The following is a 26,448-nucleotide window of genomic DNA, read 5'->3' on the forward strand; positions in this document are numbered from 1 at the left end:
AATTGCATGAAAAGCATTGCATAAGACAGAAATCATCATAGTAACCGTTCTTAGTCTTCAAACTTTGTCACAAATATTGAGATGCCATATCATTTAAACATCAAATTAATCTGATATTTTTGGATTATGCTCTGCTTTACTTGATGTTCCACAAATAATCACAGTAGAATAACAAAGTTAGATGTAACTTATACAGGTAGCTAGAACCCTGTCCATTACAACAACATACTCTGGTTATATCAATATTTTGTTTATTGCCAATTTTCATTGATTGCGTTGTTGAGTTAATATACAAAATTAAATGTTCAATGAAGTGCAGTATCTAAATACACATTTTACAGATTTCTGTATCCTTAAAACTGTTACTTTAACTATTAAATCAAAGAAAGTGATGCCCACGAATATTGATGAAAACTCTGTAAACAAGAAAAGTGTGGGAAAAGCTTCAAGTCTTCTGGTCATGAGATTAGATCATGAATCATGTACAATATGTGTAAGAGTTATACACACCTGATAATAGCCATACCATTCCGCACCTACACAAAAAATAAGGATAAGAAAAATAACTGCAATATTGTTAACATTATTTATAATTGTCACCATTGTCACATGATTGTGGTGGTAAATTAACATCATCATTTCAACCTTTCTCCCTAATTGTTTTAAAGAAACTGGGAAAGAAAATTGAAATTGCGTACACAGATCAAATAAATACTGTAAATTCCTTATTTTACGCGGGTACTTCATTTCGCGATTCAAACTTTTCAAATTCATCAAATGGCGAGAATAAAAATTTGCAAATGCCAATTAAGTATCATAGTTTTTTGTAATTAACATGTATCCGTAAAATTAAAGCAGGATTGTAAAATTAGCGAGATGTGCTTCTCGCAATTTTACACAGATATTAATTCCTTGCGTTTAATTAGGAATCTACGGTAGTAGTCAGATAAAGAAATAGATTGCTATTTTTTTCTGAAATTCAACATGCCAGACAACATCATTTCTAGATTTTAAAGATCTGTGTAAAAATATGATATGTGGTTTATTGATTAAGATTTACAATTATATGATGTACCAGGCAAACGTAAGCTCTAACACTGACCTTCCGTTTGAGAATCTGTTCCATTAATTCCACTGTACTCCCCAGGGACAACAGGGCACACTCATAGCTACTCTGTGTATTACACGCATATGTAAGTGTATGTTAGTACATGTATATAAAAGCAAATAATATTTATTTCAATAATCTTAACCTTGTTCAATCAAAATATGTTCAAACATTCAGGAACAGTTACTTCTGAAACCCACATAAAAGGACATAAATAGATATCTAAAGTAATTAATTCAGGTACATGTAAATTATAACTTTGCTCTAAAGCAAATTATAAGTCAAATTTATCATCTTTTTTCTGTAATTTGAAAACAAATCATATTAATCATAAGAAAAAAAAAATTGATAATATTCGCTTTCTATAAAAGACTTTTGATAAAAATGCACATTAGAAAGAATACTAGGAAATAAGCTAATATTGTGAGAGTGATGGCCTACATTATTGAGGTAGATCGAGTCGTATTTAATGGCCTTGGCTCTCAGCTCCTCTAAGTTCATCTCTGTTGTTTGTTTCAATGTCTCAATCAACATTTGTGAATGCTGCAGTAATATCATGTCTTCTGTAGAATACTGTGCCTACAAATCCACAGAAAAAGTTAATAAAACTCCAGTTTACCATGCTGAGTCTATCAAGTTCCCAAATTACTTCCAACACACAAAATTGTTTCAGTTTTGATGATTCAAATGAATTAGTTGTTAAATTACTTCAGACACAATAATTATTTTCTAATTATGGATATCTTATTCAAAATTGAAAAGTTTATTGTATCTTCTAACTACATGTATCTAGAGTTACTAACCTCCAGGCGAACACATCTGTCGATGAGGCCCAGCTCACAGCACCGCTTGAATGGTCCACTGATTCTGGCCGGGTTTTCTGGGTGATGGTCATCCCACAGGTTTTTGTGTTTCAACATCCGCTCATCATATATCAAGCCAGTCCTTCAATAAAACGGTGTATCAACTTAATAGTTCAGTCTAGATGCACATCTGGGAATATCAGGGAAAATATTGGGTGCTGGGCCATTGAGAAAAAGTTCCATTCAAGCTAAATACTGGTACTAGCAATACAGTGCGCAAAAACATATGACATTGTTATGATCAAGACATTATTTTCCAACTTCCTAACACGTTCTGGTGAAATATCTTATACCAAAAGACACTTGAGACACTCTGCAGCTAATTCATTTAATTTCGTGAAATTTGACCTCTTGTGCTTCATGGACCATGAGTTTGTAGAAAATAACATAAACAGAAACATCCTACTATCCCTAATCCAAACCTAGGAAACATATCAATATGTGGACTAAATTGTGTTTCACAATTCAAAGAATATCCTGGCAGTTCTTTCTGCTCTGCAGCTACCCTCCCATCCTCTGCTTCTTTTGTAACCAGGGCTCAGATTCCATCAAGATTGCCCTACCCACCCTCTTGCGCTTTGCCCTTGGCTCAAAATTCACACTCACCCCTCAACAGGGTCCGGTTCTCTTACTGTCAAGGCCTGCAAATAAGAGCTCATACATTCATATAATCAAAAAATACACAAAATAAAAATATTTACAAATTTAAAGCATGACAAATCAACAACAAAATGATTTGGTTCAACTTATCATACTTAAATCTAAGATTATCTTTCATGATGTAAAATAACACAACAAAGGGATAAATATGTCTATATTTTTTATAATTTATTAATTTATTTAATTTAAAAAAAAATAATTAATATGGGGTTAACTCTTACGATTTCCGCAAGTTTCCCGACCAAATACTCGGACTCCGAGTCACTATCCGATTTTTGTCTCCTCCTTTCTTCTCTCATTCTCTGTCTTTCTGCCCGTCCCATTTTCTTCAGCTCTTCAAGGGACATTTTTTTGTCTTTGGCTTCCTGGCTTGAAGGGTTCACCTGAAGACCAATAAAATTTCAACAGATGTATAAGTCCAGTTTCTATGTTATCATTTTATCAAATTATAAATTCACTCTCATTCACATGCTAACCAATACCAATACATGTATTAAAATTACATCAAGTGAAAGGGAAGAACTGATAATCTTTTGTTTTGATGCTTGCCAGTCCTAGATATTTTTTTTTCATTAATTTTTCAAACAAAATTAAAAAGGGGTCCCTAGCTCTAAATAGCTGAATTGGTTTGCCCTTTTATTTGTAAAGTTGAATTTTCCTGAATGCTTTCAGAAGATATCATAATGGTTTCTGGGTAAAAGTAGAGTATGTACATTTCTTCATTTTGACTACAATTACCAGGGTACTGTTATCCTCTTGTAAGGAAACAGATTCGGACCCCCCCCCCCCCTTCTTCCTCCTCAGATTCTGTGCTCACTCCACAGGTCACACCTAAAATTAATTTTAGCACGGGGCACATGCATATGCACATTGTAGTGAGCTTCAAGTTATATATGTATATGTAATATACATTGTGATATTCTCTCACATACATCTTGGGTAGGACTTCTGACTCCTACGTCTTTTCCTCTGAGCTGATCATCAGGGTCAAAATCCTCTTCAGAATAGTCCTGATGCATTTCCTACACAGGTGATCTCCTTCACAGGTGATCTACAACGGCAACAAGAAAAATAACTTTGAGAATATTGAACGTGCTATTCTCTTCAAGATTTTACTTGGCTAGCACTTCTTAACTCTGCCAGAAACTTGGCCAAATGAAGAAGAATGTTCATATTAAAAGTGACATGAATTCATATATATGCATTACTTTCCTTTTTTGTCCGACTACCATCATATTAGTAGTGGATTTCTATTGTTCGCTCATCGCTACACACCCCCTATATAAGGCCGAGAGCCCAATTCATGCTTCACCGCATTCAGGTATTTCATACACCCCAATACGTTACACTGGACAGAAAGCTTTAAATGAAAGCACCTTGTACAAAAATAATATGATAATCACTGCACTGGTAAGGAATATCTAATAAAAGACAAAACAAAATAGACTGTAATCCAGGTACACATATTTTAAAAATCCTTGATCATTGTAGAACGCTCTCCAGTGTTGTACTGTTATACTATCGCACATGCTCAAACCACACACAATAGCAGGTCGTTCAGTGACAGCGTTGACTTCAGAAAACGGAGTTTTTAGGAACTAATAAAAGCGATATTACGTTGTTACATACATTCTAGGATTAACTATCACTTATCTACTGTGTTGGATGTAGTGCGACCGGGGTCTACAAAAAGATGCAGACGTTATGCACTAGTACTCTCAATGAACAACACATGTGTTTGATTTGCATGCGAAGTAAGACAGCAAAGCACTGTCTGTGCAAGATGTTGCAGATACATTGGGATTTCTTTCTAAGATTAAACGATACTTTATTTTTTATTGATGATAGTTTTTTTTATTCATTTTTTAACAAGCATATTACTACATTGTGTAGTTCTAATATTTAGAAGTCCATGCAACCAGAATATATAAACCCCAGTGACATTTGAGGAGTAATCAAAACTAATATGGCAACCAAATACATTTATGAATTCATGTCAGTTTTAATATTGGCCAAAAAAAGAAAAATGTTTAAGATGATTTTGGCCTAAGCATAGCTGAAGTCTGTAGCTCCTGGTCTGAAAAAGTTTGGATGGACGACCTGTGAGCTACAGTGCTTCCAACTGCAATTTATGACCTAAACATTGAGATGCAATAATCTGATAATGGCAAAAATTTTCTATAACCCTTTTTCCATCACAACAAGCAAACAATTAAGTTTCAAATTTCAGAAAAGCTTATTAGGAACTGTTCCAAGATTTGGTGAATGTTTGAATCTAAATATACTATCCAAGTCACATCTTGCCGAGAATACAGTAAAAACGCTGGCGATAAAATCTAAATGAAACTATCAAAATGAATCAACAATTCATTTTCACATTGCAAAAGAGTTTTCCAATCAGAAGTTTGGTTTAACATGACACATAGTTTTATTATTTAGAAAACAATTGTCCATAAACCTTTAAAATACATAAATTATGGAATTTATGACATATCCAGATAAGTTATATCAGAGACCATGCTTTGAATTCAGCCGTTGACACATTGAACATAAAAATCAGTGTAAAAATATTATTGCCAAGATTATGTTACTTAATTCGATCACTTTTTTTTCGATAGTACCTTAATTCTACACTGGGTCTGTCGCTTCAACTCAAAACAACCAAATTTGACTACTTTCGATTTAAATCACCAAAAGTACCTCCTACAATGAAGAGCGCAAGTAATGACTTGTAGTCAAATATTTCCACCATGTGCGGATCCGGATAATTTATCCAGGACGGGAAAAGTAAGGGGGGGGGGGGGAGTTATTTTTGACAATACATATATATCTGAGAACATTATAATAATTTAAGTTAAAATTGCCCGGTGGGGGGGGGGGGGGGGGGGGGGGGCGTGTCCAGGACATGGACTGGACTGGTTCAGTATCTACGGTGTAACATTTATGACACGTAATTATTTTATTTTTTAAGATATCAGGCAAAAATATTTCGTGAAAATCAGTTATTGTTTAGTGAAAAAGAGATTTTATCGTTTGAAAACGATTTATTATCTTGTGAAATTGACATGCATATTGATTATCTCGTGAAAACGACATCATGATATCTTCTAAAAAAATATTATCTTGTGAAAACAACGTATTATCTTGTAAGAACGAGATATATTTTACGGTCACGATATTTCACAAGATAATATCTCGTTTTCACAAGATGCGCAGCAAAGAAATTTGTTAAATTTACATATAAAAAATTGAATTAACATGGAGTTGCCCCCCCCCCCCACTTTTATGGGACCATGCATGAAAATTAGGAAATAACAGTGAAATTGAAGTTAAGGGAAGGTGTACCCCCCCCCCTCCAAAATGCTGATGAGGATCTCCATCGGTGTTTTTCGGTCACAGATATTCGCCAACAAAACTTCGAGTAAATGTTCACCGTCTCAAATAGGTTCTGCCAGCAAGTCACATGTCGCACCTCCCTGCCTTGGTGTGACCCTGGTAATGCTATGGCAACTGAGTGACAGTGCCGAAAGTCGAGCCTCCGGCGCCTCCAAATCATCGGAACACGTGATTAAGAGAAGGACACCCTAACAGAAAAACCCTTGGGCCTTAAAGCTAGGGGGTGGGGTTGGACGGGAGGCCAACTACCTCCTCCTGGAAAAAACAACACAATTACAGAAACAATGAACATCATGCTCAACATCCGACTAGATCCCCTGTGACACCCAAACAAATATTTTCCATCAGACACTGGAATGTAGGAACCATATGTACAGAGGAAGGCATCAGCACAAATTGCGAGAAAGATTGAAGGATACCAACTAAACATTCTAGGCTACAGCGGGAATGAAGAACTACATATGAGGGTGGAGTTGGCATAATGATCAGTTAGCAAGCAGTAAACCCACTCAAGGAATGGACATCCATCAGCAACAGAATCATAACAGCACGATTCTATACCAGATACACGAGAGTGTCAAAAATACAAGCATATGCACCACATAATGAAAAGGAAGAGGAAGAAAAGGAACAGTTCTATTAGAGGCTACAGGACACGTTAGATGGATGCAACAAGAATGACATCATTATTAAATCTGCGAATGGAAGAGTGAAAAATCAGTTAGACCATCTTCTCACAAAAGGTCAATGGATATATTCTGTCCTAGACTCCAAAGCTGCTCAGATGCCAACAGTGACCTCTACTTGGTGAAGACCCTAATTAGGCTGCAACTCAGTACATACAAGAACAAGTTTAAACCAAGACTGGATGTGGAGCGCCTCAATAATAAATGGTGAATAAATTATAATAAAAGACGGAGTAATGGAACAGACAACCAAAGATGAGTGAACAGGACTTTGCTAGAACTTCACCACCATGCTTGAAGACCTTGACTTTGGGGACGACATTGTCTTACTGTCATCAAAAATAAACCAACTCCAATCCAAGGCAGCAAAGCTATAAGACAACTCAGCAAAAGTGGAGTAGAAAATAAATGCCAAGAAATGCAAAGTGCTAATTCTGAAGGTTAACAGCAAGTGCAAAGCCAGCCTGACGGTGAGAAATAGTGAAGCTGAAGTTGACAGCTCACACACCTTAGCGCCAATGTCACCAAGGCCGGCGGGAGCATGGTTGATATAGTAGAGAGAAAAGCAATAGCTAGCACATCCCTCAGGAGGCTACAAACACCTGGAACACCACGGATATAGGTAGAAAGACCAAAGTTTTCCCCTACAAGAGCCTGGTCCTGCCTGTATTGCTTTATGGATGCGAGACTTGTGTCATGTTGTAAATTTTGAATTTACTGGGTGGGTGTAAATACAAAATTTAGTTGTCATGTCGTAAATTTTGTATTTACACCCGCCCAGTAAATTCAAAATTTACAACATGACACTTGGATGCTCACCAAGACATAGGAAAAAAGGATAGACACCTTTCAGACCAAGTGCCTCGGATGATTTTCAAGATAAAACAGACGGACGGAGAGACAGACAGACAGACGGATGCCGGACAAAAAGAGATCAGGATAGATCACTTGAGCTTTCAGCTCAGATTAGTAAAACAAACTGATGTAATTGCAGTTGAGAGGTTGCCATATGAACATGCAAATGGTTTAGAAGTTAACCTGGCGTCTTTGAAAGACCAGATCTTGAAGATATCATGAAATCATTCACTCAACCACTGCACACCACTTATTTACTGAAGCTATGGCGTATCGTAATATTTTAAATCTTTAAAGGGTGCAGTTCCACGCGGAAAATTACTTGTCTATACCCATTTGTTCATAAAGCATTGTGCTCTTCACGCCTCAGTTTTAACTCATACAACAATAAGGTTATTATAATCTATGATAGCCTGTTAACAACGACGAACCGTGATTTCTCTACTCCATACTCACATCAGCGATGCCATTTACTGAATCTCTGGCATTTTGAAATTAATAATTACACAGCTGTCAGTGTAATCACTCATTATAATATTTAATATGTCAGCAGTTCAACATGTTCAAGAGCATAAATATTTTAATCACATACATAATAACGGGTTATCATATTTTATTTTGAATTTGCAAATTTCAGTACTTGTATGGATGTAAATAGACATGTCAATGAGTGTTTCGTAAAAAAAAACCGTTGTCACGCTGAAAATTTTAATAGCTGAAAGAATAATTGCTCTTCAGTATCAATATTTTCCATATCATGTAGATCAAAATGAAAATATATTAAAACAACGCTTTAATTCTTTTACATTGCTCGCCTACTAGTAACCGAAGGTCACTTTAATTAAACAGACAATTGTTTATATATTATACAAATCGTATATCAGAGACTGATTTACATGTAGGATCTACAATGAACCCGTTTGCAATTTACACAAAGTTTTTTTTTCATTCAAAACCCACGTCTGCAATGTATTTGGCGATGTCTATAAAATGTGTTACTTCTTCAAGTTAAAAATGATGGGTTCACTAATATGCTTAAAGAAGGTGTACAAGGAAAAAACTCTTATAGCCACCGATTTTATAGAAGTAAATGCCTAGCGTCTATAACTTCCATTACGCATACTAAATCGATTTCTCTATAATTTGGCATCCTTTTTAATTCATGAAAAAAGTTTTCTTTGAAAAAAAATGAAAAAGTTATTTTTTTTGGTGGTGTTAGAATATTTTGACTTTTCTTATAATAACATTTAAAATGCAATATTAAATAATGCTTAATAAAGTCATATTATATAATTATATTTTCAATTGGAACTATATATTCAAATTGAAAAATATCATATATCGTTTTAATATAATTATGGAATAACGTTGTGGAAATCTTCACATTGCGGAGATAGGGAAAACATGGAAAGTAATAAAAGATAGTTCTCATCTGACCTCAATGTCTTATGTTTAATTTTTTTCATATCGGTGACATCTTTAGAAAATTAAACATTATATAGAAAATACTAGAATTATTTACGATTTAATGTCGTTCACTGAAAATGAAAACATACCAGGTCTTTTAGTTCTCATTGACTTTGAAAAAGCCCTGATTCTGTTTCATTGTCCTTTATATACAAAGCGTTAGAATACTTTGGATTTGGAAATAATATTATAAATTGGATAAAGATTCTCACCAAAGATTTTAAGGCTTCTGTTTTACAATGTGGCTTTTGTCAGAACAGTTCGAAATCCAAAGAGGATGTAGACAGGGAGACCCAGTAGCTCCTTATTTTTTTTTATATGTGCAGGAATTTAAGCTATTCTTATAAAACAAAACGTTGATGTTAGAGGTATGATTGTCCATGGCAACGAACATAAGATTTCTCAGTATGCAGATGATACTTCACTCATCTTAGATGGTTCACCAATATCACTTCTCGCAGCTCTTGATACTTTAGACTTTTTTTCCACACATTTCAGGTTTGAGGATAAAGAGCTCTAAAACAAAAATTGTATAGATAGGTAAAAAAAAATTCTAACGAAGTTTTTCACCATTCGCCTTGGAAACTTGATCGGGGCTCCACTTCTTCTAATTTACTTCGAATAGATTTTTCGGTTGATTTAGATAAAGTGACATCAATAAATTACAACAAACAATTGTCAAAAGTTTTTCCCCGATTCAGCGAAGGAGGAGAATTTTAACTCCCACTGGTCGCATCACAGTTGTAAAAAGTTTGATTATTCCAAAACCACTTTTTTTTCACTTCCAAATCCAAAACAAGATCTTATTTCATCTCGTATTAAAAGGCTGTTCGAATTTATTTGGAAATCAAAGTATGACAAACTTAAGAGAGAAATTGTTACTCTCGATTATCTAAAAGGTGGTTTAAAAATAGTTGACATTTCTAACTTTATGGCATCTCTTAAATGTTCATGGATTAAGAAATTTACTCAAGGGTACAAACCATGGATGGACTTTTCTTTTTATCAATAAATGGTAATGACTTTGTAAACTAATGACTTTGTAAACAAACTTATTGATTTTGGTGGTGATTTCCTATCAGACATGGTTGTTCAACGAACTAATATTTTTTGGCAGGATTCTTGGCTCTGCTTACTAAGAAAATGATCAAAAGCTCATCAAATACAAAGAATGTTTTCAATATTCCTGTGTGGTACAACTCTAATATAAAAATTAAATATGTATTTATCAAAGACTGGTATAAGAAAGGGGTTAAAATTATTGAAGATTTTTTGAATGAAAATTTAAATGTATTATCAAGAATAAATTTTACTGAAAAATTCCATTTTTCATATAAACCTCCAATGTTATATAATAGTGCAGTAAGTGCAATATCGAAGTACTTTACCTATTTGTCCATTGATAAGTCTACTTTGAAGAGAGACTGTACTGCATTTATGCCAATTTATTATGAGTCTGTTTTTTGAAAGAAAAGGTAACATAACATTTATTCATATGTCTAACCTCCAATAATTGTGTACCTACAGCTACCAGCAAATGAAATGCTGAGCTATGTATATTTTGCCAAATGATCTCTGTGCACAGGATGTTTTAAAAATCTGTTTTAGAACATCCAATGATTCAACTGGTAACTGATTCAACTGGTAACTGGTTACAATATACAATTCTCAATAGAATTCTTCCTGTTAAATATTATCTTTAAAAAATCAGAATTATTACCTCTGCCTGCTGTACTTTTTGTAATGATACGCTTGAAACTATACAACATGTTAATGCAACATGCAAGAAAATACACCCTCTATGGAATTCACATATATTTTCATATGCGAAATAAAACAAAAATGTTAGTTTTAATGTTTGTAATGTATTATTTGGTGTTTATCCCCTTGATTGGGATTACAAAATTCTAAACTTTGTAATCCTATATACGAAGCACTATATATTATTTTCATGTTTAAAACAAAATCAGACGCCGAATGTTTGGGGGGCTTTTACATTATTTAAATCAAAGATACAAGATTGAAAAGTATATTCATATTCAGAAATCAGAAACTGAAGAATTACGGAAATTCATAGTCAATTCAAAGCTCTATAGAAACTAACAGGACTGAAATCTACATGCCCTTTTTTCGATTGTTGGTCACTGGAAACCTACAATGACCTAAGAAAAATCCTGGATTGCACAAAATAATCAAGATTATGTCAGACTCGAAGTCTCACAGGAGACGATTTGGCTGTTTCCTTTAGCTAACGTACTGATGTACATTAACAGTAATTTAGTTAACATACCTTACGTTTTGCAGTTAATTTATTAATTTGTTAAAAGAAAGATGTAAATTTAAAAAAATAAAACGCTTCATTTGATTATTTATACGCCCGGTTATGAAGGTAGCGATCGTTGCAGAAAAAAGTTTACATAACCAGCTAACGCGGGTTACGTATTTTTTCTCTAATGTCGCCACATTCATATCACGTATGAATCACCAAAGAAAGCATTTTATTGTTTAAAAAAATGTTTAAAAAATTGCAAACGAAAGCACACTGATAAATAAGAAGAACTAAACAAAATCATGTTTGGAAGGTTTATAAAATGAACCAAAAAAAGAAATATTTAACTGAGGATTTGGAAACTGTTTCTGTTTTGAATTTTTTTTTTCAAAGAATTCTTTCAACACTTTAAAGATTACAGATCGTCGCACTGAAACGGCAAAGCGAGATACGAAAGAGCTGGGTAATAGTAGTTCCTTAGGATGGTTTCTTTCTCTTCTGACCACTGGAAGCCGTACTTGTCACAGGTTTTCAGTTCCGTGATTGTTTCTTCTATTATCGTTTTGTAGGGCCTGTTCGGTTAAAATAGAAGATATTAAACAGAAGTTTCTAATTTTCTCATATATCAAAATAAAAAAAATTCATTAACCTTAGTCAATAAAAAACTTAAAATTAATTTTAAATGCCTAACAACATATTAAAGATTTTTAACAATGGGTATTAAAAAACAAGTTTGGTAATTTATATATCCTACTATAGTCTGTCCCATGCTTTTTATGCAGCAAATTTGGACGATTTTTGATAAAAAAAAAACCAAATACCTGTGAACGAAGTGTAATTGAAAAAAATTATGAACATTTTTCATTCTTTTGAATGAACATTGTTTGAACCCTGAAGTATGTCGAGTAATTAAGCTAAATGTGAATCGAGGATATCTTGGTATATAAAAATATATTGTTCGTGGCAATAAGCCATCTTTTTAAAAAAAACAACTAAGATTAAAATATGTCTTGCAGGAATTTTTATAAAACGTGATATACATTGCAACGTATACTCACGGACAAAACGTTTCTTTGGAGTGATTTGCAATATTCCACACAGCCGCATGGATCAGATTCCTGACTTGCTCATATAAAGTTAGTAGCTGTGTGACCTTATTATTCAGACACTCGCGTATCTCTTTTGCAACTGTAAATTGATACATCACCATTTTTTTTAAAATCGCACTCATTCAATACACATAGGTAGGTATACACACAGGTGGAATTCAATCTAATGGAACTGTCAAATATCTATATGAAAAATGCCTGTATCTGATGATACTTACCGGGAAGTATAGGCGATTTGCACAATGTTCTCTCTCGTAGAGTCAAAATGGATGCGTAGTCTCGAACAATATCTTCGCAGAACGGGTTGGATTTATAATGATAATTTTTTGCACATTCGATAAACTCTGGAAAGTAGCTGAAAAAATAATCAATGGTTTTGTTGATTTGAAATGAATTTCAATCGTTGTGTGTGTTTGTATGTCTGCTGATTATTCTTTTGGAGGAAATGTTCGTTTAAACCATTAAAAGGGAAAACACACTACCTGAACGTATATCATGATTTCATTATATTCAGCACATTATGGAGTATTCATGTGGAATTGCTGGACAGGGAATTTCAAGTGAATATCACGCACAAAATGACAGTGTATCAACTACAATATTTAGTTGCTGTTTCTGCCTTCATGTAGCAATAATAGCTAATAAAAGTTCAGCTCATTATTTTATTTATTGTTGCAGCGTTAGAATAGATATAGATATTCCAATCTTTCTTAATATAGATATCCTAACACGAGTTAAGCTACAAAATCGAAACATAAAAACTATTTACTATGATCAAAACTTTCTGGTTATGTAGACTTCATGTATGGTCACTCTGATGTTCACGCTTAAGCTTTCCAGAAATAGAGAGGCATTTACATTATTGTGATTAAGTGACTTACCTGCATACATCATCAAAGTAACCCTCTCTAAAGAAGTCATGTCCTTTACTCGGATCTCCTGGCTTTAAGACCAATGGTGATGTTTCTGGACAAAAATAGATGCCTGGTGGGCAGTCAAGACTCCTCTTGAAGATTGAATGTTCATATCCGGTCTCTTCGCGCTTCCATGAACTCTCATCTCTTTTGGCATAAAAAAGTATTTATTGCTCACCTTACATTTCAAGCTCTCCAATTCAAATGCAAAATAATTTCTATACGTACAATATTGGAAACAGCAAATATCAGACTTAAACCAATGGAACCAAGTTACCAAAAACGTTGAATTGCCCTCTATCTCTTTATCACTGTTTTCCGATGATGTCAAAACTGATTTTAAATATTATTGTATGCCTAGCTTATTGGAGAACGTATTTTTCAGGACTTTTTATATTCAATAGCAAACTATTTATCTAGCATAACAACCAACGGAAAAAGATTGGCTAGATTGTCATTTATTGAAAACTATCCACTTTGACTTACCTTGTCAGCGAGTACTTAAAAGTAGTTTGAGAGTGGCAAAGGGAACCTGCGGTTAGAAGGATCGTAATTAAGGGCAACATGACCATCTTATTCAGGTAAATAGACCACTACAGAGCTTCCCAATTCTCTCAGCGTATTTATACACGTATCTGCTTCAAATTATAATTGTTCGTCGACTGTATAATCAATAGAAAATTGGTCATCTTCATTTAATGGATCAATTAGGGTTTACATAAATGTTCTGAACTTGAATTATGAACTTTGCCTTTTGTAATGTCTAATAATCACATTCAATGGTATTTAAATAATATTTGATGTAGTTAGCATGTGGTTAACTGCATATTCATTTCTATTTGTTGTAAAGCTGTTACACTTTTCTCGCTCCAGTTTAAATTCTATAAACCATGCATTAATAAGATTTTGATTTGTCAAGTCGTTAATAATGATAAGGATTAACTGGGTATTATTTGATGCATGCTGACATTTTCGGTGATAGTAGGTAAATATTTTGACCTTTTGAAATTAGTAATTACACAGTTGTCGGAAAAATCAAACTGAATTTGAGGTGTTTGCAGCATTGCATGTTTGAAAGTCTAACATTGATATCAACATTAGTTGTAACACTGTATAAATATAACTTCGTTTTTTTTCCAATATATTATAGCATCGCATGATTTATACATATATATCTGACGTCATCCTGTCAATAACCGCCGTCAAGTGGTCAGACAAAATAAATAACGTGCGCTCTAATTATCCTCCCATATTGTTATTTGTTTTGCCTCGGACTAGAATGTCAAGACGTCATTTGATGAATCGCGTCATGTGATTGCCTTATAAATCTCTTTACATGGCAAACGTCAAAATTTATACGGCAACATGGTGGAACGTTATTTGAGCTGATTTTTTACACAAACGTTTCACCATACCTCTAGGTTTTTTAACCCCAAAATATTTAGAGTGGACCCCCTTTGCCCGTGACGTTATATTACGTACAATGGCATCCAGGTCCGTGCAGACGCCGGGCGAGGAGCAAAATCAAAGTACTGAAAGTACTGAAAAGCGCTAACCTAGCTTAGTTCTAAGAAAATTTACTGTGTGCAAGCGTAGACGGAAATGAGCCTTATTGAAATTTTGGTTTATGTTTAATGAATATCAATTTAAAGTATCGAAGGCCAGATTTCTTTAAATATATGTTACTTTCTTAAGATGATGTGAATTAAAGCTGAACACGACTTGTATATGGATACTTGCCTGAAAAAAGATATGTTAAAATCACGAATTATACCTTTTGAACAGTAATTTATCACAGTTTTTGACATTTTCTTGCAAAAAATCGATTTTATTTTTCTATATTTTAGCTTCTGAATACGCACTATAATTTTTCATCACTGCGTAGCATCCCGTGCTGATGTACGTAAGCCCCGCAAACCAATCGTATCTACTCGGCCATTTCCGTCACCCAGGTAACTGGTTCCCTATACCTCTTACCAGTTTAAATGATGTATATTTCTGCTCATAGAGGGCAGTTATTCCTTGCACCGGAAATAGAAGTCTAACGACAATAAAGCGCTGAGCTATGCTTAGCGCTTTAAAAATAAGAGAATTAAGCTCGGTTCAGAGAATAAATTACAAACAAAGGAGCAGCGAAAGTGTTCAAAGAATATTTACAACAAAAAGGGGAATCGGTGGATTTTGAAACATTACAGTATTTGACAACGTGAGACTGGACGAATGCCTTGGCTATTTTTATATGGATCTCAGGAAAGTGGATGACAGTCACTACAAGGTAAACTCACTTGAGGGCATTCGTCACGGACTAAACGGACACCTGAAAAGTCCACCATTCAACAGGAACTATAACATAAACAAGGACCCTGCTATTACGGACAGTAATACTTGTTTAAAAGATGTTCTTGTTGAGACAAAACGTGTCGGAAAAGGGGGTGTTAAGCACTGCCCAAATCATTTCAGAGCCTGATATACAGAAACTGTACACAAGCATGCACCTCTCCATAAATATTCCACAAGGACTGTTCAACAAAGTTTAGTTTGATGTACGGATGTTCTTCTGTCGCAGGGGCAATGAAAACATACACGGGATGACAAAAAAACACTTTCAAAGTTTTCACCGATGAAAAAACTGGCCGAAAGTACGTGAAAAAGGTAGTGGACGAGCTAACAAAAAACCCATAAAATTGACAAAGAGTCGTCTTCATGAACAATGCTAGAAGTGCCAGGTAGGTGAACTGTTCATCTTTGTTTTGAATTATGAAAAATATCATATTTAAATAATGTACACCAAACTGTTATTAAGTGTACTTTCTACATGGATATTAAATCATATTTTAGGATCAATTTTTGCCCAGTACTCTCCTGATGTATATATCAAAGTTGCATCCAGAGTTTGACAAGTAAGTGTAAAAAAAAATGGATTTATAGATCAATAGTATATATTTGTTTTTATTATAAATTTAACACAATTAAATACACATTTCACAAAAATAGAAAGTAATGCAAATTCAGCCTGTCAATTTTAAACGTCGAATTTTTTTTCAGACTATGGCAAAGACCACAAGAATCGTTTGTTGACTCAGATAGTGTTTGGTTTTATAACGCACGGGCTGGTGAAGAAAAACTCAGCACATTTGTAAGCCGAATTAGTAAAGCAGCTGGTCCTCTAAAATCTATATATATATATATATATATACCAATTATTCAATTAGAGCAACCAGTGCGTCCATTTTTTCAAAGTCCATGTTTGGTTCATCACAGGTGATGGTAGTCACAGGACATAAATCGGTTCAAAGCTTAAGTGTGTACCAAAGAGTCAGTAATGAAAGATGATGATGGCCGACTCTATAACCAAAAACATTCTGCCTTCAATGCCAGCGTTGCCAGACTTAAACAAGCCTGCTATTCTGTCTGGGCCCGCATCATTAGCTTGCGCTGTCCGTCACAAAAATAAAGCTCTCCAAGATATTCAAAATGTTGATATTGAGCTGACAGACATCAATATGAATGAGCTGTTTAATGATTTTGAGGATCAGGAAGTCACATGTTCCCAATCAATTTCTGTAAATAAGACCAGCCTTCAACCAACCTCCCTGTTCAGCAATTGCTCTGTTCCCAACCATCAACTTACAATTAATCAAAAGTAAATGTGGCTGTTTTTCTTCAAAACAAAATTTCTAAAAACTGTTTATCACTGTTGAGATTTTAACGTGCATTAAATAAATTTAATTGTTACTTAAATAAAATTTGTTTGTTTGTTAAACACTGTTGAGCTATGTCTTTTAAATGAATTTAATTGTTATATGATATTTTGTTTGTTTACATATAAAACTTTAGGTCCTCGACAAAACAAATCACTTATTAGTAATAGGATACTAACTCTTAACAGAAATTTGTTGGGTAAAGTCCATAGAAGGCGAGGCGGACTTCTCAGCCGTAAAATAAGATAATACTAATAATACTAATAATAATACTATTAAACTATTGACAGTCGATTGGTAAACCAAAATATCTTATTTTTTTAAATACTCCATACAAAACTTTCGAGGCTTACACAATTAATCTTTTGCTGCCAAATTATGGACGAATTTTACATAAAAAATAAATGGACTCCTCTTGCAACAATTTGAAAGTTATAACTCCATCGACTGTGCAAAAAATAAGCACCATTCTAACATCTTATCCAAATTAATGTCATTTAATAAAGTGTTTTTAAAGACATGAATTCTTTGGATAATATCAGGTTTAAAAACATATAATACTTAAGAAAGTTATAATTTTTGCACCAAAAAAATGCATTAAAATAAAAATATGTGCAAAGTAAAGCTGCACTCAAATTAGACTACACTTTATTCAACCAGAAGGAATAAATACAAGGGTTGTTAGAAAAGTTCGCGGTTTGATTGTGAGCGGACGATTCGCATGATACCAGCGAAATTTTTCATATTTAATCTTGACGTGTTTTCTTAGAAATATGAAAATATTTGTTAATTTTAAATGCACCTTAAAAATATACAGATTAATTATTTTGATAAGATATGCTTCACAGAGCATGTCAGTTTTTAATCGTTTTATTTTTTATACGCATATTTCCTTATTAAGTAAATGTACAGTTTAAGAGCATATAAATAAACGATATTTCATATGAGATCACAGTAGTTTATGAAGGTCATTTTGTGAAAGTTTCAATTAAATTGAAGAATTTCTGACAGTTTCATCGCCAAATATAGACGACCAACGCTAGAAAATGAGTCAAAAACGTTAATGGATTGGACACCACGGAGCACCAGGCCGTCATTTAATTTTGTGTGCACGAAGATAAATCTTCAAAAAAGACCAAAATGTTCCTAGATGCTGCTTTTTTTATAGGACAAAGGTTTAAAATTGGGACCACAATTGGAATTGAAAGTTTGAAAATGGGAATACTGATATCTGCATCAGCTCTTGCAGCATCCCGACCCCCCCCCCCCTCTTACAGCCCGGATCTTGCACCAATGGATATCGCTTTATTTCCTTATCTGAAGTCGAAACTGCGTGGACGGCGACTTTCGGACTTAAATGACCTACGATTCGACACAAAAGACATGATACAAAAAATTGACAAATGATGATGTGAACATGCGTTTTTAAATAAGTTAATGGCAAGAAAGGTGTTTGAACTAAAAGGTGTTTACTTTAAAAAGGAGTGACAGGTTCAAATTGCAGTCGTGGAGGTCACCTGACGTCATGGACGTCACCTGACGTCGTGAAAATATGAATTGCTGCTCCGTAAATCCAATTCATGCAAAATAAAAGTCGCTGTATCTTTTGAAATCAACTTCAAAATCATATGATTTTTTGCAAACTAATTTTAATTGATAGTCATTTAATAAAACATAAGTCATCCTACAAAGGACACAGTAATTTTGCCGTAATCACTTTGTCCGCGAACTTTTCTCGTACTAGTAACATGTCAATTACCTTCTCACATTTAAAACAAAACAATATCTTAGCTTTGTTGTCATTTGTAACCTTAATTTGACAAAGAATATTTATAATACGTTGATAACAACGTTTTCTGTTAAGATGTAATTTTAAGAAAAAAATAAAATAAAAACAAATGCAATTTAGGAATTATCAACGCAACGGCTGACACTAAAAACATCAGTTAATTATCAATCATTCAGCATTTTTCCTCTTCACAGTACATATCAACACGAAGCAATGTCATGTTTTGAAATGACACGCATTCATCAATGTTAGTAAATACAAACCTGTTTATTTACGTCGTCATAGTATTCATGTCTTATAGATGTGTTGTTCGTAACTTATTCTTAAGGTCAAGATTTAGTAAATGTAAGGTGTCTACAGCTTTATAAAATTTAAGATATAATTTCTTTCGATGATGCTTCATAACAACAGCTTTGTTTGACAGGGTGTACCGGGGCTAACATTTTTGGTATACAAAATGAAAAATCATGTTTTAAACTGTCATTTTCAATGAAATATGAAGGAATATAGGAATAAATTCAGGATTTTTGTCCATCTTGGACAAATAAAATATATCTAGAATGCCTACAGTCTCCCCACAACCGGAATTAAACAAGCTCTTGACCTCTTTAAAACGATGTCAAATTGAATATAGGTACCGGGATTATTTTTACCATGATTGTTTAATTTTCTACATAATTCCTTCAAAGCCGTAAAGTACGGGAAAAAGAATCTTCAGATCAATTATGATGTCATAATGGTTTTAGCACCAAAAAGACACTCTGGAATCATTTACTAGATCTTGACCTTAACAACGCTTGCTTATATATATGATATTTATATACGTGTATATCTCACCATTATAGCAAAGGGATTCATCCCCAGAGGACCATACAGCTGTTTAAAAAAAGGTATCGTATCTTTGTGCCTCTATTGTTCACTTCTACATCATTTTTTTTTATTAACTTGTCTGAGCATGATACAGTGAGGTACATTTCTTTCTAGGATTAGACAAAAATACCATGCAAAAGTCGGTAAGTACATTTAATAATCAACTGCATATTAATGCCTTGCTTGATTTTACACCGAGGTCTTGCATTATCACACTTAAAATGTTGTACAAGTTTATTGCCTCAATTAGATGCTTTTTAAAACATTCAGTGATAGACCCTCCAATATCCTTTCTTTTCTGGATTACACGCGTTTTTTAAGTGTAAAATGATTTAAAAACTACCAAATCGATAGATTGTTATCTAATGCCTCCCAAATTATTAGAATGTGTGCTACATGATTTCTTAAAACAATGTTTTAAGATAAAAATCACGTTTGACCAAGAATAAGATTACATTTAAGACTTAGATAATTATCTTTCAGGTGATTTAGGGTGATACGATCATTTCATTATTGATACTCTGTTGCAATTTGCATTTAAATGAAACCCAGTGTTTTAAATTTAAACTCACACAGTACTGGGTCAAGGATTACATTTTATATTAATTAAATCATCTTTTAAGTCGGTTTTGCATTAGAATTAGAATAATTGCAATCAATTAGCTATTAATTTGTTTTCGTTTCGTTTCGTTCTATTAATTTTATCTTTTCATTGCCAAACTCTTGGTAAAAAACTTCATTAAGCAGAAAAATCTCTATTTTAGTTTTTAAAAAATCGTTGTCATTTTTGCTTTAAATAGATATACATTGATCTAGTTCAGCTTTAGTACTCTCAATACTTTGATTTATCATAGGTAGCACTTCCGGCTGCATAACTTTTTTAGTTACATGGCATAGGCGTTGCGTTTAGAGAAAACGCTAACCGCTTCAATATGCAAAAAAATAAAATCGTTGTGAATTTAAAAAGGGATAGTTGGAAGAAGACTTCGAATACTTTCCTTTATAAAAAGACTTACTGTCCCCTGTCCCATCTCTCACAAAGGGCTTTGACTGGGGTAATGTTGGAGACACTTTAAATAAAGCAGTGTGTAGTGTCATCTTTAAAATGAGTGTCTCGTTTCAAGATGGTTGCCGTTCTGCTTCTGTTTTCCGTTTTCCTGATGACAATGGGTGTCTCAGAGGGTTCTTTCATCCGACGGATCCTATGTAAAACTTTGCAAGTTCCGCTGTCAGAGGGATTATATTCTTTGTAGACCGGGTGCATTTGTGGGTCTACGGAAGAACTGTGGTTCCATGAGAAATGACTGCTGGGGAAGCTGCGACAGAAACGTGTGCTGAAAGGCTATTTTTAGAACTTGACAAATGTTGATCTAACAATGTAGCTGTGAACCTACTTGGTCAGAACTGTTGAGAATTAAAAGACAAATATGCATGAGCTAGATTTTATTTTCTGTGGTGCAAATAAATTGAACATTGATTAATTGACCCATCTGCAACTTGCTTAAAGTAATTAAAGTAAATTACTAAAAAAGGACAAACGTATTACGTGTATATATGTAAAACATTAATTTTTAAAAAAGATATGGCACAATAGAATATGACGCAACACTGGAAAAAAACTTCGTAATTTATATCATGCAAACGACAAATTTTTGTTCAACGTTCACGACATAACTTACTTTTAAGACTCCAATCCGGTATTACATTCAATCGAAAAAGAGATGATATACAACAATTGTTAGATGGTCCCCACAAAAATTTAATTCAAATTTAATGATATTTTTTTTTTTACAAATAATTTGAAATCTTAAGAATACATGAATACATACTCATTGAGTATATAAATAAAAAGCCGTTCAATCTTTATAACCTTAAACAAGCATTTCTTTGTTTTAGCGAATTTAAAAAAACCCGTATTTTAGCAATGAGTAGGCTTCCGCTTGTGATAGAGAACCAAATAACATATAATCTCTTGCTAAAGAATCTATGTTTCAATTTCTTGTTCGATGGTTGGTACTTTAAATTTAAACACTGAAATTAACAATACGCATGCTTAGAAAATGTGTGCCAAAAATTTTATAGCCACTTTTTTGTTAAACATACATGTATGTTTAGCACCAAGCGCCAAGAATCCTTCAAACAATAATACTATCCTGAAGTAATTTAAATTTCTATATAATTTGAAATAGTATTTTTTGTTTACATATCTAACAAAAGTTTAAAATCAAGTATTCAAAGTGTATTTCAATTTTTTTGTCGCTTTATGCAAAACCTTTTTATTGATCTATTCGGTACAGGCACGTAGCATCAGGGGGGGGGGGGGGGGGGCAGAGGGGGCCTGCCCCCACTTATTCTCACAGCAACTAATTTTTTAAAATTTACATATAAAAAATTGAATTAGCATGGAGTGGGCCCCCCACTTTTTTTGAGGGTGTAAAAAATTGATATGGAAATAAGGATTGAAATTGAAGTTATATACTTTAACCCCCCCCCCCCCCCGGATTAGGATTTTGAAGATTTTGGGAAAGTCATGTCCTTTTTTTTTTTTTTGCTAGATTTTTTGGATGAGTCTGCCCCCCCGCCCCCCCCCCCCCCCACTTTCAAAAACGATGCTACGTGCCTGCGGTAACATATAATTTTGTATAAATGTGGATTCATTAAAATATGTAATAATAATTAACTCAAAATGTATCAAGAAACTTTATTGATTTGAATATATAGATAAAACCTTTTTCCGTTTTGAAAGGAATTTGTTCAACCCATTTCTAGGTTACAAGTCATCGCACTGAAAGGGCAAAGCGAGATAGGAGAGAGCAGGGTAATAGTAATTCCTCAGGATGGTTTCCTTCTCATCTGACCACTGGAAGCCGTACTTGTCACAAGTTTTCAATTCCATGATTGTTTCTTCAATTACCTTTTTGTAGGGCCTGTTCGGTACAAATAAAACCAATCAAATTGTGGTTTTTGCTCTTTTTTGATTATATATATATACTTTTATCTTATAGATAAAATACTAATAATACATACATATGTAAAATTATTCGTAACAAAAAAGCATGCAAAAAAGAAGGTTTCTTAACAAACAAACAAAATTATCTTATATTATCAGCCTTCTTTAAAGACACTGTCCACTTCATTCATCCTTTTTTAAAATCTATTTCTATAAACTTGAAAGATATGTCAGACAACTTATCTGGTAAAACGGTCATACTTACGGACAAAATGTTTCTTTGGATTCTTGGTTTTCGGGGTCCCACTTAACTTTATAAATGAGATCCATGACTTGACCGAGAAGAGGTTCTAGCTGGTAGACTTTACTGTTCAAACACTGCCGTATCTCTCTTGCAACTGTAAAATGGCAAAACTAGTAATTTGAAATTCAAAGGCTATAATACTTTCATATAAAGACAATTAAGTATATGAAACATCAGATCATCATCTAAAAAAAATGTCACTTTGAACTCCCATTACGAACATACACGCGACTGAGTTTTTAAAATGCACTCTTTATATTAACCTCTATCTCAACACTTCAAATATGTCATTCTGACAACATTTAAATAATAGCAACAAAATGTGTGGACACTATCTATCATGCTTGTATCTTATCTGTATCTAGTTCCCTAAAATTATTTGCAAGAAAATGCTACAATTACATAATTATGTATGACTTAAACTTACGATTATGAATAAAACAAAAACTTACGACATACTACGATTTTAAATACAACAAAAAGATCCTGAGTGCAAATAATACTTGCGGCAGACAACGATTATGACTACAAAAATCCTAATAAAGACCACGTTTTTGTTTAGAAGTCTCTTTCCAAAGACATTTAAAAGATAAGATGTTTATTCTCAATGGTCAGTTTGTAGACACAATGTCATGTAAAATTATCGTTCAAATTTGGCTGAAGTTTGACGTACTTAGGATCGGGTTATTTTCGCCTTAATTCGTATATTCTACAGTCGCCTGTGTTTAAAATTGCTTAAGCAAACTACTATTTGTGAATGATGAAAATTTTCCAAAAGAAATTATATCTTAAGTCCACATTGGAACGTACGATTTTTGTGAATATGTATCCTGAAACATAATGCAGACTGACCGTAAAATCTGTGCATACAGATACTTACTGGGCAGTATGGGAGATTTGCACAAATTCTTTTCTCGTAAAGAAAACAATGCGACAGATGATCGGACACCTACTTCACAAGATGGGTTGGTTTCGTCTTGAAAATCTTTCGCACATTCAATAAACTCTGGAAAGTACCTGGAGAATCATTTACGGTATTGTTATCTAAATGGAAATGTTAATCGTTGAATGAATGCAAAAAGAGTTTTTTGCTTTTCTTATTGGGTATTAGGTTATAAAAACATTAGGTATAGTTGATTTCGACAAGTGCATAAAATGTTTTGCCAATTACATGGTGTGAAAAATCCCCCCCCCCCTATACATTTGTAGATATCCCGATTAACAATATCTTGTGAAATTCACAACATTCTAAAATTCGAGATAAAGGCATACATCTTTTTTAAATTCATTTATATCTGATGTAAATTGAATTTTAGGTCAAAAATGTCAGGCGCGTGTCTATGAGAAATTATAAGACGGTGTTGCTGGGCAAGTTCACCAGAGGATAAGGAAACAGTTCACCATTAAGTTGATATTTCATGTAGCATTAGAAGCAATACGTGATTACCGAACGTATATTTCTGATATAAGTTAAATAAAGTATGCAACAAAAAACCCGATCTCTTTATCTTTAAATAATGAACTTAATTTCTACCAATGGTATTGGGACATTAACTTTGGATGTTATAATTGTGACGTAGATTATGAAAAATACCATAAACTCTTAAAAGATATATTATACTCATATATAACATATGCAGAAATCAAACATCCCTTATAACTTATTTTTTAAATATTATGCTCAGAGATAAAAGACACATTATCCTTAAAAGGACGTAGATTTTATCTAAAATTTACATCAAGCTTAATAATACGTTTTGCATGCGCGTCATAATGTGACGCAAACAAGTTATGTAACAAAACACAGATGGATATCTTCAGCCAAACAAACTTTCTGTTAATGTGATCATCTGAGTCTTTTTTAAGGAACAAGAAAGTTTTAATCAGCTTTGAATTAATAAAAAATACCTGCATACGTCATCAAAATAACCCTTCCTGAAAAGTTCTTCTCCTGTACTCGGATTTCCCGGTGTCATGACCAGTGGCGAGGTATCGGGACAGTAGTAAATGTCTTTAGGACAGTCATGACCCCTTTTGAAGATAGAATGTCCATGTTCGGCTTCTTTCCGCTTCCATAAACTTTCCTCTCTGTTTGCATGAAAAGAGAATTTTGATAGCACATTAATCATTAGAATCTCCTATGCTAACAAGTGCACTTCGCCCATGTCTTTTTAAAATGCGATATTTGTAGTAGTCATCATTGTTAGAAGTGATTGCCAAATAGTAGTGTATATGAACGAGTCAAGTCATCAAACCAGTTTACTTTTACATATCATTTAACAGAAGTTCACTATCAATATGTTCTGAGACAAATCTGAGGTCCAATATCAATGCATTGTATACAGTACAGATTAAACAAGGTATTATCAAAACTTTATTTTCATTTTCATTGTGACAAAGCTTTAATCATAAATCAAGGTATTTAAGAATGTTGCCTTCCAACATTGCAACAAGGGAAAATAATTTTTGCTTAATATAAGTACATTAAAAACTTTCCACTTCGACTTACCTTGTCTGCAAGTACCTTATAGTACTTTGAGCGTGGCAAAGGGAACCTGCGGTTAGAAAGACTACACTTAAGGGCAACATAGCCATTTTATTCAAAAGAAAATAGACCACTACGGAGATGACCTCAGTGTATTTATACATGTATCTGCTTTAAACAATTATTTTCGTCGACTGTGAAAAAAAAAAGGTCAACTTCATTTAATGAATCAGTTAAAGGGTTCATAAATGTTCTGAACTTGATATGAACTTTGCTCTCATAATGTTAAATAAACACATTCGATGCGATTGCAATAAAATTTTTCAACTATACCATATAATTGATAAACAGTATAAATTTTTTTAACCAAGAACGACTCTTTAATCCATTCGTTTAGAGTATCCTGCAATGAATATTTGTGTTTATAGATTCAAGTTATTTGACAGTGAGGTAATGTTCATGTATGTAAAAACGAATGTCAAATGTTCATTCTTTTTTGTAAAAGGTTGTGTTTGAGTATTATTTATCTACTTAAGTCCATAAGAATAAAGTTACATATATCCTTGAAGAAAACACCAGCAACTCAAACATTATGCAACACACAGTGTTGTTGTATGATTTCATTATTTTCAGGCTGACAGAGAAGTTGAAACAATGGCTTATGAATGTTTGGGAAAAACTGCTTTTAAATTGAACACTGCATTATTAAGATTTTATTCCATATAGTACTTTGAGAGTGACAGGGAACATGAATTTAGAAGGACTATACTCACAGAAAACCAAGCCATTCTAAGCATAGTAAAATCTTTTGATACAAAAGTGTCTTAAATTTAATTATATATTTATATGCTTCAAATCATTATTCATCGATGTGCAAAGATAATTGGATCTGTAAATTAAATGAAACAATAATTGCATTTATAATGTTAATTGTTCTGAACTTAAAATGAACTGTATGCTATTATAAATTTGATGAGATTACAAATTCCAATTTTCCCATATAAACTCAATACTCATAACTA

The 26,448-nt window shown here is 33.4% G+C and overlaps 3 protein-coding genes across 5 annotated transcripts in view; all 3 read right to left on the reverse strand.

Annotated features, from left to right (window-relative positions):
* Positions 1–5,345, reverse strand: part of LOC105346468 (histone deacetylase 6) — a 58,054-nt gene extending 52,709 nt beyond the window's left edge. For all 3 annotated transcript variants that reach the window (XM_034452333.2, XM_034452332.2, XM_034452331.2), the window contains exons 1-8: positions 5,253–5,345; positions 3,564–3,682; positions 2,853–3,014; positions 2,578–2,612; positions 1,912–2,053; positions 1,550–1,687; positions 1,103–1,174; positions 511–536 (exon numbers count right to left, since the gene is read on the reverse strand). In XM_034452333.2, coding sequence (XP_034308224.2) covers positions 511–536; positions 1,103–1,174; positions 1,550–1,687; positions 1,912–2,053; positions 2,578–2,612; positions 2,853–3,014; positions 3,564–3,650 — 662 coding nt within the window. In that variant the 5' untranslated portion in view covers positions 3,651–3,682; positions 5,253–5,345. The remainder of the gene's footprint in view (positions 1–510; positions 537–1,102; positions 1,175–1,549; positions 1,688–1,911; positions 2,054–2,577; positions 2,613–2,852; positions 3,015–3,563; positions 3,683–5,252) is intronic.
* Positions 5,346–11,604: 6,259 nt separating this feature from the next.
* LOC105346470 (uncharacterized) lies at positions 11,605–13,908 on the reverse strand. The gene is made up of 5 exons (XM_011455036.4): positions 13,814–13,908; positions 13,295–13,474; positions 12,632–12,768; positions 12,363–12,492; positions 11,605–11,876 (listed from the first exon to the last, which is right to left on the reverse strand). The coding sequence occupies exons 1-5, from the start codon at positions 13,897–13,899 to the stop codon at positions 11,720–11,722; spliced, it is 690 nt and encodes a 229-aa protein (XP_011453338.3). The 5' UTR covers positions 13,900–13,908; the 3' UTR covers positions 11,605–11,719.
* An 8,465-nt stretch (positions 13,909–22,373) lies between these two features.
* Positions 22,374–25,557, reverse strand: LOC136275171 (uncharacterized). Its single transcript, XM_066083492.1, has 5 exons — positions 25,451–25,557; positions 24,850–25,029; positions 23,822–23,958; positions 22,903–23,035; positions 22,374–22,614 (listed from the first exon to the last, which is right to left on the reverse strand). The coding sequence occupies exons 1-5, from the start codon at positions 25,534–25,536 to the stop codon at positions 22,458–22,460; spliced, it is 693 nt and encodes a 230-aa protein (XP_065939564.1). The 5' UTR covers positions 25,537–25,557; the 3' UTR covers positions 22,374–22,457.
* Positions 25,558–26,448: the final 891 nt, after the last annotated feature.

The sequence above is a fragment of the Magallana gigas genome, chromosome 4 (assembly GCF_963853765.1).
Source record: "Magallana gigas chromosome 4, xbMagGiga1.1, whole genome shotgun sequence".
NCBI classification, from domain to species: Eukaryota; Metazoa; Mollusca; class Bivalvia; order Ostreida; family Ostreidae; genus Magallana; species Magallana gigas.

What these genes read in the sequence shown, in the direction of transcription:
- LOC136275171 (XM_066083492.1), bottom strand. Translation starts at nt 25,536, where the DNA reads ATGGCTATGTTGCCCTTAAGTGTAGTCTTTCTAACCGCAGGTTCCCTT. An exon ending in CAAATCTCCCATACTGCCCA is followed by an intron (nt 23,036 to 23,821) that starts GTAAGTATCTGT and finishes GCCATTTTACAG; the next exon opens with TTGCAAGAGAGATACGGCAG. An exon ending in TCCAAAGAAACATTTTGTCC is followed by an intron (nt 22,615 to 22,902) that starts GTAAGTATGACC and finishes TGTACCGAACAG; the next exon opens with GCCCTACAAAAAGGTAATTG.
- LOC105346470 (XM_011455036.4), bottom strand. Translation starts at nt 13,899, where the DNA reads ATGGTCATGTTGCCCTTAATTACGATCCTTCTAACCGCAGGTTCCCTT. An exon ending in TTTAAGTACTCGCTGACAAG is followed by an intron (nt 13,475 to 13,813) that starts GTAAGTCAAAGT and finishes TTATGCCAAAAG; the next exon opens with AGATGAGAGTTCATGGAAGC. An exon ending in TACTTTGATGATGTATGCAG is followed by an intron (nt 12,769 to 13,294) that starts GTAAGTCACTTA and finishes TTATTTTTTCAG; the next exon opens with CTACTTTCCAGAGTTTATCG.